Below are 14500 nucleotides of genomic sequence, written 5' to 3' on the forward strand. Positions count from 1 at the left end.
AAGAACTGAATTACAGCACATCTAAGACAAACACTCATTATATAAAAAGAAAGTAGTACTTGAGTCCACTTCATTGAAAGATTTTTATGACCACAAGTACAACTGCGCCCTATTTTTTTAAAAATAATCTAAGTGTAACACCTGCCAAAGTATTTTCAATTCTTCCTCCTATACCTCAAAGAGCTACTGAACACTGCCCAGAAAGCATACGTTCATAAGTAATATTGCTTGATTTACAAAATTCTTTCCAAAGGAAAAATTCAAAAGATGGTTATGTGGATATTCAAACAATACTAAGAACAATATCTGACTTCTTTCTCTCATCATTTCTGTAATTAATGAGTCTGCCCAAATGTTAAATTATGAAACCACGCTATGCAAAATGCACCCATTCCATTTAAAAAGAAGTTAAACCCATATTTATTTACTAGCACTGTTAAACATTACACAAAACACATTCAAGTGGCAAGTAATTATAATGCAAGCCCTTGCATGGCAATCCAAATTTATTGAACTACTGATGCTAAGTTATACAAAATTGCACCACTTTAATTAAGGCTTTTAGTTTACATTTGGCCACCTCAAAAGTAGTTGTAACATTAGGTTGGTCAATTTAAATACTGTGGCTCCCTGTTGGATAGACACACAATCTTTACACCCAAACGTTAATGCATACAAAGCAACAAGGCATTGTTAAATAAAACAGCAATAGTTACTGCAACTTAGGCCTTGTGACCAATTACACATGATTAAAATTACTTCCCACATTCACATCCACAGTACTCGTCCACCATTTAACATCTCAACCAAAACGTTACACATGTGAAACAATCACTAACAGGCAAAAATACTAAACCTGTATATTTGGTATTGCAAATACACTTATGCATGAGCAAGCAGGGGATTCACAGTGAGAATCTACAGCTGCAGAAGCCTGAAAATGATTTACAAAAATTGTTAAATCATTAAAAAATTGTTTGAAAATATACACTTCTTGTTGTAGACCCCCACTGTACACACAACTATAAACATTGTTCCCTATGTAAACAAAAAAGGAAACATATAATAAAAGATTTGAAAAGTCTGGACATTTCCTTCCCAACAGATATTAAAGGCAACGTCTTTAATCTAAGACATACTGAAAGGACTATCATATTTTAAAGACAAGATCACTGTCTCCACAGGTTTTTAAAAATTAAAAAAACTATATAGCTGTGTTAATCAAAGCGCTTATTTGTACAATACAATGATAATGACCTTGAATTTCTTAAAAAAAATTACAATAAGCTACAAGTATCAAAGAAGCGAAGTTATCTGGAGTAGTCTATATAGGAGCTCTTTGGACTTTCTTTTATTATGCTAAAATAGTGGTGCTTTTAGGATTTACATTATTGTACTCTCCAATACAAAGTATAGGGCGTGTTAAAGTATACAGTACACCATTTTCATACATGTACAACATTGGTGGATGAAAAATGTCTCTTAGCAGTAATACTGGATTGTAGCCTCTGGTTTTACCAGCTGCATACTCTAGGACTATTATATAAGTAAAAATCTCTCTTGTGATACTGGAAAGTGATTAGAATGTGCAAACTGATGTAGTAGCTTTCATCCGCCTCTTAAAGGGTACCACCACAGAAAGTCCATTTAAGATGTTGGTAGGTTTAACAAAGTTGGAATGCTGGCACTGTTGAATTGGGCAACAGTTCTTCAGACCTGTCAAAATGAGGAAATTAAATTAATTGAAAACATGGGGTGTAAACAGCACACTAAAGATCCAAAGGACATATTAAGACAACAGTGCTAAAGTGTCAGAAATAAATATAATACAGGTTCTTATCCTCGTCATTACATTATGACCAGGTACCACGAATCATGGCAAAGCATAGGTAGACATTTTCATCTTTTTTGGAATGACTTCATCTATTCTGCTGCCTTCTTGAAAGTCAGTCAAATGTAAGTTGAGTGTACCTTAATGCAAATTTCTTTGTATTACCTTCCAAAGATTAAAAGCAAGGAAAAAAAAAAAACCACCACATTAAAATTGTACATTAGGTCACCTTTACTAGAATTAGGATTATAAAACAGACATCAATATTAACAAAATGGCTGATCTATAAGTGTTTACAACCCTAGAATTACATGAGGAATACAGAATGCACATCTAACCAGGCTTTCTAGTATTAGAAAATCAAGACTTTTCTTCCCTACTCTTCCAATAAGAGTGGCTAAAAAGCTGGTGCAGAGAAGTGAACAAGATAGAATTTATTTCACGAAGGCTCTCTACAGTTGACAGCTATATACTTTTTAATTCTACATAAACAGATTCTACCAACTCTAAGATAGATGTCAGAAAAGGCTGTTATTACACTAAAATCATACCAAATTAAACTTAAAAAAATTTGAGTGATGTAAAGAAGGTAAAATCAGAACTCACGGGTCTGTCATTTATTTGTTTAACTTTGGATGATTTTCTGCACACATGCCTGGGCTAAAAAAATGTTTCTTTTTTTTTTTTTAACTGGTTTTCTGGGAATCAGATTTGTTGCAAGCTTCAGAAACGTTGTTAATATAGATGTAGCTGATGAAATAATTTCCACAAATGCTTTGAACTTTAAGCCCTCGTTTGGAGTCTGAATGAGTTTTCTAAGTTTCCTAAATCTTAGCAGGTTGAATGTAGCAAATTGGAAAGGACAGATGGGAGTGTGTGAGCTCAGGCACATGTGTGCTGCTAAGAATGCGCATGTGGTTGGAAATGAGAGGATATAGAACATGAGAGGTTGTATCTCTAAACAGAAAGCCTTAAATGGAGAGTAGGGACAAAAACTCTAGAGAGATACAGAATCAGAGTTCTATGGTAGTATAGGGCCATTTAACACAGGAAGCAGCAGAGCTACAAACATTCAAAGTTCCCAAGGATAAGAGTACAGTAAGATATGGTTTAACAATACCTGGCAAACAGCAGCTAATAGGTAAGGGTTTACCATGTGCCAGACACTGAACTAACTGCTTTACAAGTATTAACTCATTTAATATGACTGTTTTCAAAAACTATGTTACAGTGTTGTATGCTCAGTTTTCCTTTGCTGTCTCATCTCAGGGTTGTATTTGTGGTTCTCTCTTCCTGGGAACTCTTCATCCCCTACACAATTTCTACTTATCCATCAGATTTCGACTTAGATGTATCTCACTCTGACAGACTTTCCCTGAATCCACAGTTCACATCTGACTGGTCTGGTGCCCCAATTAAATGCTCCAATAGCACCCATAATAGTGACTAATTATGGACTTGGGAGACAGATCACAGTTCAAATTCTGAGCGATGTACTCAGATCACTAGATTCAATTCTGACTAGGCTATTCACTAATTGCAGGGCTTGAACAAGTAACAATCTTTCTGTGCCTCAGTTCACTCATCTGTAATATGGGAATTATAATAATTCTGCCTCACAGGATTGTTGTGAGAGTGCAATTAACATATATAGGCAGTACTTAAGACTGCCTGGAGCATAATATATAAGGGGTTTTTTATTATCAGTACCATGCTGGACTTATTCTGCAATAGCATTTATCATATTTTGCAATTGTTTGTCTAATTCTCCAACTAGACCTTAGTTAGCTTAAGGCAACAAAGAAGAAAGCAGAGAAGACTGGTTTTCATCACCACTGTATTGTCAACACAAACCAGTGACCCACTGAGGCATGAGTATATACTGGATAAACTCATCTAGAATTCTCACTTATGTGGAATACCTTACTTCTGATGATGATATATAAATGAAATAATTATTTTAATTACTAGGATATCATATTAACTCGTATCTTAAAAGGGAAGTAACCATTTCTCTTTTAGGAAAAAAAATCCTATATTTACTTTCTTAACCCTTAATAAAGTTGAGGTTAAAAATTAGAGGAAACAAACAAACAAAACAGAGGAAAAGATAAATCAACATACCTGGCTCAGAGCTACAATGCATTTAGTATATTAAAGCAGCTGACATGACGACTTTTTGCGGGCCTTCCCAGGCACTGGAGTTTTTCTGTTAATTTGCCGCACTAGGTCATAAAAGATCTGCAAACACATTAAATTTTTAAAAAAATTTACAGGGAAAAAAAGCCCCCAAAGAACTAAAAGTGAAAGAGTAAAATGAAAAAATTGAACTTTCCATGAACTTTTTCCCAGAAAGCAAATATTCTGTTCAGTTAAGGAATGAGAGTAAAGCCAGGTATTCTTATAATCGCCAAGTTCTTTTGTTTATTTTTTGGGAGGGCTAAAAATCGTTCTCCTTAAAATAAATACGGAGTTGAAGGAGCTGCAGGGATCTTAGTTCAGACAGAACATTTACCACCATCCAAAGAGAACAATTATGTACTCTTCTTCAACTCTATGTATCCTTATTCTACAACATTATTTTAAGTCCCTTCAAGGCAACAACCGTTCATGCCTTTTTGAATTTGTCCTTGCCTTCATATACCTGAAGACTTAATCTGTCTTCCCCACCCCTATTATTTTCTGTCCAGTTTTCCTTCATTTTATGGTAAATTCCACTGTACCAGTATTTAATAAAGAGGCTCAAAGAGCATTATTGCTTATTAACATGCATTTACTTAACACAAGACTTCTGCCTATATGATCAACAAAGCACCCTGAGTACAAATTAACCTGGGGTTGTGTTAATATAGACTCATTATTTTCCATTAATTTGAATGCTAAATTCCAAATCATGAGTTCTATTTCACCATACCTCATTAACATTTATTTTTGATTTTGCAGAGGATTCTAAGAATGCACAGTTGTTCCATTGTCTTGCTAAATTTTGACCTTGTTCCTTTCCTACAACTCTTTCATCTTCCAAGTCACACTTATTACCAACCAGAATCATTGGAACCTAAAAAGGGTAAAAACAAGTAAACAAATATGCAATATAAATTCAAATCAAAATTCAAATTAAAATATTTCTAAGGATTACTTTTTATACTATGCCAGAAAAAATGCTAAGTTAATAACGTGTAATACAATTTACAGTTAAATATGAAAGCCTTGACAATGTTAATTTAAGAAGTTTTCACATGAAATTTTTTTAGAAAACAAGCTATGATCTACTTATAAAAGAGGGTGAAAAACCCTTAAAATTGTAACACAATGGACTTTTATTTTATTTCGGCCATACCGCATAGCACGCGGGATCTTAGTTCCCCAACCAGGGATTGAACCCGTGCTCCCTGCAGTGGAAGCTCAGAGTCTTAACTGATGGACCGCCAGGGAAGTCCCTCACAGTGGACTTTTAACTAATTATAGTAAGCAAAACACAAAACCTTTTTAAAAGGAAGTGCAAAAGGGTATAACATAAAAAGCCAATATATTCCAAAATTTTAAAATGTTTCTCCAAGGGACATAAATCAATTTAAAATTTTCTGGTTTTCTAACATGTATTTATTAAATACTCATTCCCAATTTCATAACACAAAAAGGAGAAATCTGGAAAGCCCCCAAAGCAGAACTTTTAGCTTCTCATACAGTGTATATTAAAAAGCCAAAAAGTAAAATCATCTTAATTTACTAAAAATCTAGACCATATTAATCACGTGTTTGGATACATGTGATGTTTGTAATTTTAGAAGGACACTACAGGGAAAAATACTACTTATGCTGCAAAACTCCTATTAATCATTTAGAGATTGTCTTTCTAAAGAAGTTTTGGAAAAAATCCAAACTAGAAAATCAAGAATTTTGGCTTTTTACACAACTACTGAGCCTGCGTGTCTGGAGCCTGTGCCCCGCAACAAGAGAGGCCGCGACAGTGAAAGGCCCACGCACCGCGATGAAGAGTGGCCCCCGCTCGCCGCAAGCAGAGAAAGCCCTCGCACAGAAACAAAGACCCAACACAGCCAAAAATTTAAAAAAAAAAAAAAAAAAAAAAAATTTTAAGAATTTTGGCTTTTTAAGGAACAGATTTATAGTATTATATTAATAAATACCTGTTTAATGCAACTGACAGAAAACCATAGTAGTTACCAGAGACACTGGTAAACAAACAGCTTTACCGAGGTTGCTGTAAGTATGTCAGGGTCCCCCAAAGTTCTCCTGCTTTAGAAGTCCAGGAAATGGCAGCATTTCCCATAGGTGCCCTCAAGCTCTCGAAATATTTGCTATAATTAAACTATACATAGTACAGTGGTTCTTAAAAGTGAAGTGCCCAGACCAGCAGCATCAACACCATTTGGAAATCTGTTAGAAATACAAATTCTTAAGCCCTATCCCAGACCTACTGAATCAGAAACTCTGAGAGTGGGGCCTGGCAATCTAACCAGCTTTACAGGTGATTCTGATGCAAGATCAATTCGATGCAAGATGAATTTATATATAGTGTGAAGAGGAATTAAAATAATCCATTTGAAGTTTCCTAAAGGGATTAAACTCCATTATGGTGTACTCTGAAGGGGCATGTAAATTTACATTAGAATCGAATATATCTGTTGCCTTTCTTTAAAAATTATTATCATTATGCTCCTTCTGTCATAGTTGCTTGAGATCTGTTCATATGTTGTTTTGATTCATGTTAAAAAGGCTCTTAAATCTGCCAGAAATATGGCCAGAACATCATATGCTCTATTAGTAATATTTGCCACCAACACCTCTCCTTCTTCACCAAATGCATGATTTTAAAACAGGAAGGGTATAAAGTTTATTTTACACAGGGGAGAGGAGGGTATTTCTCACTTTTTACATTATATATAGTGTTAAAGATATGTTTTTCCCCATCAAGGAAAAGCTTTTGAAAAACAAACAAAGCCCCCCAAATACATTAACTTTAAACTGGATTTAAATTCAAACCTTTAAGTTGGATATCACTATAATAAGGGTTTGAAACAAAATATATTTATTTATTACGAAGCCAGCTTACATCATCAGTGTCTTTAACTCGAAGAATCTGTTCTCTCAGATCTTGTAAATCATTAAATGTGGACTGTGCTGTGATGGAATAAACTAATGCAAAGCCTTGTCCGTTTTTCATGTACAAATCCCTCATTGCTGTAAATTGTTCCTACAGTAGAAAGAAAGAATCATTAAAAAAAAATAATGTTAAAAAAATGTTTTGACAGATAATTTGACAATTTTCGAAGTCGATAATTAGAGCTCAAAGAAGAATGCAGTAGTGTTATGTAACATCTCTTAAAATTACAGCCTGTGGCTATTTGAAAAAATCAGTATTTCAAGAAATAAGTGTTTTACTTAAAAATAATACACCAGAGCAGATTTATGTGCAGTAAACATACTCAAGTGGAACAGAAATGTCCTGTGTCCAAATGCTAAAGGCAGCTTTTTAATATATCATAATGTGTAAGGCACCCAAATCAAATCACCACGTTACCCACAGCTAGCTCACAATGCTCTAGGTTCTATGGGGGCCACCAGCACGTTACCTGTATCTTGCCATTTTCCCCCACTTTTCCTCCTTCACTAAACTGTAAGCCTTTGAGTGTAAGAATACAATACACAGCACATATCAGGTACTCAAACATTAGTTGAATGAATACCACATATCCAGAATAAATTTTCCCTTCACCTTCAGATACCAACAAATCTAGTTGGTCTGTAAATATATTGAAGGAGGAAAGATAGCATTCAAAATACTTCATACAGCCACTGAGGAATAAATGTACACTCTAATATTATTTTCCACATTATTTAATAAATGGTAATACAGTTTAACTTGTTTTAAAAGTACTAGCGGGACTATGAAAACTTTCATACAAAATTTCTACTTATTTCTTCAATAAATGACCCACTGCAATGGCAAAGCACACACACAAGAAAAGAATTCAAGAGGATAAGGAAAACAGCTTTAAGATTTAATGCAAGCAGTACTTTTAAATAAGCTTAACTAATGTTTGTCTACAGAATACTAGCATCTAAAGGTCAATACTGCACAAGCTGTGCATATACTTTGGTACTCTGTTTTACATACCGTTCCTGCAGTATCCAAGATTTCAAGCATACACTGTTGTGCATCTACTTCAACTTGCTTGGGGAAAAATTAAAATAGATATTCATTTTTTTAAACGTATACAAGACTACTTTAATATACCCAACAGCTAATATGATATTTAAAACAGAGACACAGATTATAGCAACTTCACAACTAATTTCAAGCAATACTCACTTTAACAAAACAGGAGAAAAAAATAGCTAGAAAACAGGTCTACTGACCCCCAAATTGCATTAGGTGCAAAAACCATGTGTTCTGAATTTAACACAAGGATATCTATTGATACAAGATACACAAGATCCAACCTCAATATGAATCACTCAGCACTTAAATCTGGAGAGGAAACGATTTCAAAATAGCTCAAAAAATTATTTTAAAACCAGTAATAGTTCCAATAATACCAGAAGTAATTGTCCATCTCAATTCTCCCATACTTTAGATATATCTTCATTTCTCTAGATAACCACATCCCCTTCACCATATTGGAACAACAAAATTTCTGGGAGCAAGGAAGCAGAGGAGAGCTATCAAATAAATTATATATCCCTGCTACCCTTTTTACCTAACATTTCCTAGGGAACAAAGTTATATACGTGGAAAGAAGAGTAATATTGCCTCACTGCTGGGGTGCAGAAAGGGGTTTCCAGTTTGTTTTGGTAGACTGTGGACACAGAGGGAGGAACGGAAACACAATGTCTGCACAGCAGCAGGGGCCAGGCTGGCCACTATATCCAGGTGGGGGGATAACTCTCTCCCTGCTAAATAAAAAATCTCTGCGCATTTATAGTTTTATTGTCACATGTTGTACAAGTGAACATATGGACAGAAATAAACCTTTCTACTATTATGAGCAGTGGAACTTTCTCAAGGAGTTGTAAGTAGGAAGGTTAGGGAGACTTTTGTACTTATATCTTTATATTAAAAAGAAGGGAGCCTGAGAGTATTCAGTCTTTGGGGGGCAGAAAGGGGAGAGAAACATGGAGCTACCACTTGAAATGCATGGCCCAGCTCTAAGGTTAGTGTGTCAAATTACAATTTTGTGGTCAGTATAAACTTAAAATTCTTTGAGAGAGAGAGATAAGACAGAGAACAAGAGTGACTGTTTGAGATTCTCAAGCTGGTAAACACACAATGCCAGGAAATAATCAGGTGTGATCTTTCCCCACTAATTTTATAAATTATCTCTGCTTCTTCGTCCTACTTTGTAAACAACATTTAATAATTATTAAGCTAAAACAAGAATTTATATTTATAGTAAAGTCAAAAGCAAAAGGCCTTCTAAAGTTAACATACCTTTCTATAAGAATCTTCTATCGTAGGATCATATTTTTCAACAAAAATTCCTTGAACAAATTGTACAGTCTGAAAAAAATTAACATACCATTATACTCCCCCCAAAAGAACATATTCAATTCTGCACATTTTAAAGTATTGACTTCATATAGCTAGTTATACCATTGATTAAAAAAACATAACCGCAACTATATTTGAATATACGCATGTGGTGGGAAAATTACTTTAGAAAGCTTTTTTAAAAAAAGTTAATAACCACCAAGCTCCTTATTGGTTAAGTCTAAATTTAGAGATCATATATTGAAAAATCATTAAATGGCTCCTGTTTCAGTCCTAAGGGCTTAAATTTGAATTTTAGTTAGAAAGTGGCTAATTATCTTGTGTACACACATATGTGCACACTCACAACACCTCCCCATTACTTTGGATATATTTACAAATGAAAAAGCAGTTCATGCTCCATTGTACACACTTCTCAGTTTGATCCAAGCATGTCAAATTCTGTGCTAGGTGTTTAAGTGGCAAAGTAAGATGGTCAATCTATCTTACTGTGGGGCTTTGCTAAACTCTGAACTGTGCATCAAGTTATTTCCCCTAAGTTTCTCTCCTTCCCCACCCACCACTGTCAAGTTGTGTCTTCTTTCTTGCTTTACTATTTCTTGATACAGAAAACATGGTGGGACAGTCAAAGGTAATCTTTGAAAAAGTTTTTTATATAAGGTGTATTTAATTTTTATAACAAAATTTGTATTGTAAGCCAACTCACAATGAGATGGACCAAAATTTATTCCTGTCTGGCTCTGAAATGCAGACACCCATTTATATGCGCTGAAAGTCAGTCAGTTAAAGAACGGACTCACTTTGGCATAATACTTCTTTGTGTTAAATCTCTTTATGTGTTCTTTCCCTTCCGTGCTTAGTCCAAACTGTATTCTAGTCTGGAACCCATGTTTCAGAGAGAATATGATCTACCCAGATACAACTAAAAGTTGACTAAATTACAAGAAAAATATTATATTACTTCTAAAATCATTACGAGATTTCACCTTAACAAATAAAGACAAATAAGCAAAACCTAAAACTCAACAGAAAAAGAACACGTCTTGGAGTAAATAGCTTGGGTACAGTGAGAATATCTTACCAGAGCAGATTTTCCAACTCCTCCAGAGCCAAGAACGACTAGCTTATACTCACGCATGGTGCAAATTTGTAAAATCTAGTACCTTATTAAAGAAAAAAAAAACAAAAAGAATTCTTAAGTACTATCTTTGTATTCATGTCCTTCTTATATAAACAAGACATTCAAGCATTTATTTAAAATGACTACTATACCATATTAATATGGAGCATTTCATAAACAGACTTACTAAAGGATGCTGCTGGTGGTGCCCTTTACAAAACATCAGAGGAGGAAAGAAACTGCAGAATTATAGACGTGACTTTTAGCCCTATCCTAAATTCAATTACAATAAAATATTTACTCCATCAAGAAAAAAAGGGAGGAAGGCTGAAAAACAACATTAAGGGGCATTCTGTTAGCTATAAGATGGCAATAATAGACATGTTATCCCCCTTTACTGAACCATCTGCAACCCTGAATCACAAGTAGTTGAGTGCCTACTAAGTACAAGGATATACCCAATGAACAACAAAAAAATGCCTGACCTCAACTGAGCTAACATTCTGGTAAAGATGAACACGATAGGGGAGGGGTCTGCAGACAAATCCAACTGACTACCTGTTTTTGTACATAAAGTTTTACTGAAATACAGCCACACCCATTCATTTGTGTATTGTCAATGGCTGCTATCTTGTAATGGCAGAGCTAAGTCATTATAACAGAGGCTGTCTGGTTCACAAAGCCTAAAATATTTACTATGTGGCATTTATAGAAAAAACTTGCTGGTCTGAGATACATAAACGGTTAAGTGAGTTAGCAGAGAAAGCAGACCAAATATATATTCCTGAAGTGGGTGTGGGGTGTGGGGTTGGGGGACAGATGGGGTGGCACAAGGAAACTGAAATGGTCAGGAATCAGAAGATCTCAAGAACACGAAAGCCCAGACTGAAAAAGTCTACTGAGTGTTCAGTATGCTGAAATGGTGGAAATCAAAACAAAATAAAACTGAAAAGAAACAATCCATACCAAGGCTCATCATTAGAAAATTTCAGTACACTAAGGAGAAAGAAAGAGAGATCCCGAAAGTTTCAGGGTGGGGAACAACATGAGAACACAAAGCTCCCACATTCCTAGAGAAAAATAATTGGCCAGTGGCCATGGTACAAAAGTAGCCACCAGAATAGGTTTTAAACCTTCTTAATCAAGAAATGACAGTTCTTTAGTCATAGTAACACAATACCAGGACTGGTTTAAACACATTTAACCAACCAAAAACCATTTGCTTCAGTGAATATGCTTCTGCAAACCAGCCTATTATTGATAGCCCCTTATTTCTGAAAGTCAGTCAGTTAAGAATAGACTCACTTTGGCATAATATTTCTTTGTGTTAAATCTCTTTATACGTTCTTTCCTTCCAGTCCACACTCTTAGAAGATAGCATTTGTTTTACCTATCTCTATATGCCATCTCTTTATTTCTTCTCAGGACGCCATGTCTAATTCCAAGGACTTCTTTTCAAAAATTTCTCCTTCACTCCCACCTTTAAATACATGGATTATTTCCTGTGTTTTCTCCATTCCTTAATGGGGGGGTGGGGGGGTCAGGGAAGCAAATATAAAAACCACCAAAGAAGTCGGCTGCTGACTTTCTCACTTACTAGTTCCTACATTTCTAAACTTACTGAACTCATTATTTCCATAGACTTTTTTCCAGTTCCGGAACACTGTCTCCATAACTTTTGTGAACTGCATGGTTCTTACCAGATATGATTTTAGGAAAAAGGATATGAAATAAAAGTTGAATCACCTTTCAGCTTTAAGAATATTCCACATGGTAGTCTGCATTTAATTTGGGACAAATAAATCTTTCTTTGTAAACATATAACTCCAGTCAGGTTTATTTCTTTTAATGTAAAAAATCATTTAAAAATAGGATTACTGGGCTTCCCTGGTGGCGCAGTGGTTGAGAGTCCGCCTGCTGATGCAGGGGACACGGGCTCGTGCCCAGGTCCGGGAAGATCCCACATGCCGTGGAGCGGCTGGGCCTGTGAGCCACAACTACTGAGCCTGCGCATCCAGAGCCTGTGCTCCACGACGGGAGAGGCCACAACAGTGAGAGGCCCGCGTACTGCAAAAAACCCCACAAAAAACAAAAAAAACCCTAAGTTTCAAATTGATTAAAGAGCCCAATGTCAAAAAAAAAAAAAAAATTATAGGGCTTCTCTGATGGCGCAGTGGTTGAGAGTCCGCCTGCCAATGCAGGGGACACGGGTTCGTGCCCTGGTCCGGGAAGATCCCACATGCCGTGCAGCGGCTGGGCCCGTGAGCCATGGCTGCTGAGCCTGCGCATCCAGAGCCTGTGCTCCACGACGAGAGAGGCCACAACAGTGAGAGGCCCGCGTACCGCAAAGAAAAAAAAAAGGATTACTTAGGTGATAATTCTATTCAGTTCCATGCACACATTAGCCAACCCCATGGACCTACATTAATATTTGAGAAATATTTAAAAATAAACTTAGGATTTTCATGAAAGATGCCTTCAAATAAATTTTTGTTTCTGAACCCATCTAGAGGGAATATGGTAACTTTGGGGACAAGAATTTCCTAAACATCCCAAAGAGCAAACCAACTAACTGTAACACAAATAAAATTAGACTCATCTCCCTGCATCTTTTATCCTTTAGGTAGCTGGGCTGTGTCACTTTTTGATGCCTTCTTTGTCATTGTTTATCATTAACTTAAAAAGAAAAAAAGACTCACTTCAGTGAACACGCAGCAAAATGCCAACCAATCAGCAATTGCCTCACCTGAGTAACACTGCTTTTTACTTGTTGACATTAACTCACTCCTGCCTTTGAAAGTCTGTGAATCTTTGGACTCTGAAATTCCCTAAAAACCCTATAAGACTAGCAATCTGCTCTGCTCAGGGGAGGCAGTATCAGACCAGGATAGCTTTTCCTTAAGTAATCAATAATTTCAGCTTTGTGTTTTCTGTTTATATATTGAATGGTGTCTCTCGTTCTTTGGGACAGTCAACCTAAGACCCTCATTTGGCATCACTCCAAATGATGCCCTTAGACAAACAAGTGTACTGAATGGGCTGCCTGTGTCCAACTTGTTTGTTCTTTGATTTTCCTATCAGATGAGTCAATCTCAACAATGACGGGTGCTCCAATCAGTGCTTGAGCTCACATTGCTAACTTTGTTACCCTAGGATTTGTACCAAGTAGGTTTTTGTATAAGGCAATTAGGCCTTTTGGCTTTGGCTTGGAGTGTCCTATTTGATAAATATTTTTGCCATTAGTTTATAATTCTTCAGCTACTTGCTTTGCTTTTGTTCATCTACTTGCTCAAAATTTTGTCTCACATGTTTTGTTTTGTCCTGTACTGTCTTGTTTCCATTCCGTGTGGAATGGATGGACACAGGCCTGAGAGCCTCCAATGCAATTCAAACTGGCCCCAAGCACTAAAGGTTAAAGATGAGTAACATCAGTGACCAATTCAGGCAAAGTTGAGTGATGGGCCAAACATCACCTCGGGTCACTTAAACTTTCATGACAGCATTACAAGGTCAATAACCATGGGGTTTATTATGTGGCACCTTCCTAACTTCTGCTTGATCAGGGAACCTGAGAATCTGTTTGTAAGGACACATTTGTTAAAAAAAATTTTAAACTCTTTCTGCCATCTTTCTGTGCTGATATAATGGTGCACACGAAAGTCCTAGCTGATGCTCTCAAGAGCATCAATAATGCTGAAAGGAGAGGCAAGTGCCAGGTTCTTATTAGGCCATGCTCCCAAGTCATCATCCAGTTTCTGTGATAATGAAGCATGGTTACATTAGCAAATTTGAAATCAATGATCACAGGGCTGGGAAAACTGTTGTGAACCTCACAGGCAGGTCAAACAAGTGTGAAGTGATCAGTCCCTAGATTTGATGTGCAACTCAAAGATCTAGAAAAATGGCAGAAAAACCTGCTCCTGTCCTATCAGTTTGGTTTCACTGAGCTGACAACTTCAGATGGCATCACGGACCATGAAGAAGCAAGATAAAAACACAGGAGAGAAAATCCTGGGATTCTTTTTCTAGGGATGTA

The 14500-nt window shown here is 36.1% G+C and overlaps 1 protein-coding gene and 1 pseudogene across 2 annotated transcripts in view; one reads left to right on the top strand and one right to left on the bottom strand.

Moving 5' to 3' along the window:
• Positions 1 to 391: 391 nt before the first annotated feature.
• RAP1B (RAP1B, member of RAS oncogene family) overlaps positions 392 to 14500 on the bottom strand; it is a 46649-nt gene continuing 32540 nt past the window's right edge. For both annotated transcript variants that reach the window (XM_019918409.3, XM_019918410.2), the window contains 7 exons: positions 10426 to 10507; positions 9285 to 9353; positions 7971 to 8027; positions 6906 to 7046; positions 4746 to 4889; positions 3956 to 4072; positions 392 to 1716 (listed from right to left, as the gene is read on the bottom strand). In XM_019918409.3, the coding sequence (XP_019773968.1) occupies positions 3986 to 4072; positions 4746 to 4889; positions 6906 to 7046; positions 7971 to 8027; positions 9285 to 9353; positions 10426 to 10482 (555 nt within the window). In that variant the 5' untranslated portion in view covers positions 10483 to 10507 and the 3' untranslated portion in view covers positions 392 to 1716; positions 3956 to 3985. The remainder of the gene's footprint in view (positions 1717 to 3955; positions 4073 to 4745; positions 4890 to 6905; positions 7047 to 7970; positions 8028 to 9284; positions 9354 to 10425; positions 10508 to 14500) is intronic.
• Positions 14109 to 14493, top strand: LOC117314193 (small ribosomal subunit protein uS8-like; annotated as a pseudogene).

Source organism: Tursiops truncatus, chromosome 11 (genome assembly GCF_011762595.2).
Source record: "Tursiops truncatus isolate mTurTru1 chromosome 11, mTurTru1.mat.Y, whole genome shotgun sequence".
NCBI classification, from domain to species: domain Eukaryota; kingdom Metazoa; phylum Chordata; class Mammalia; order Artiodactyla; family Delphinidae; genus Tursiops; species Tursiops truncatus.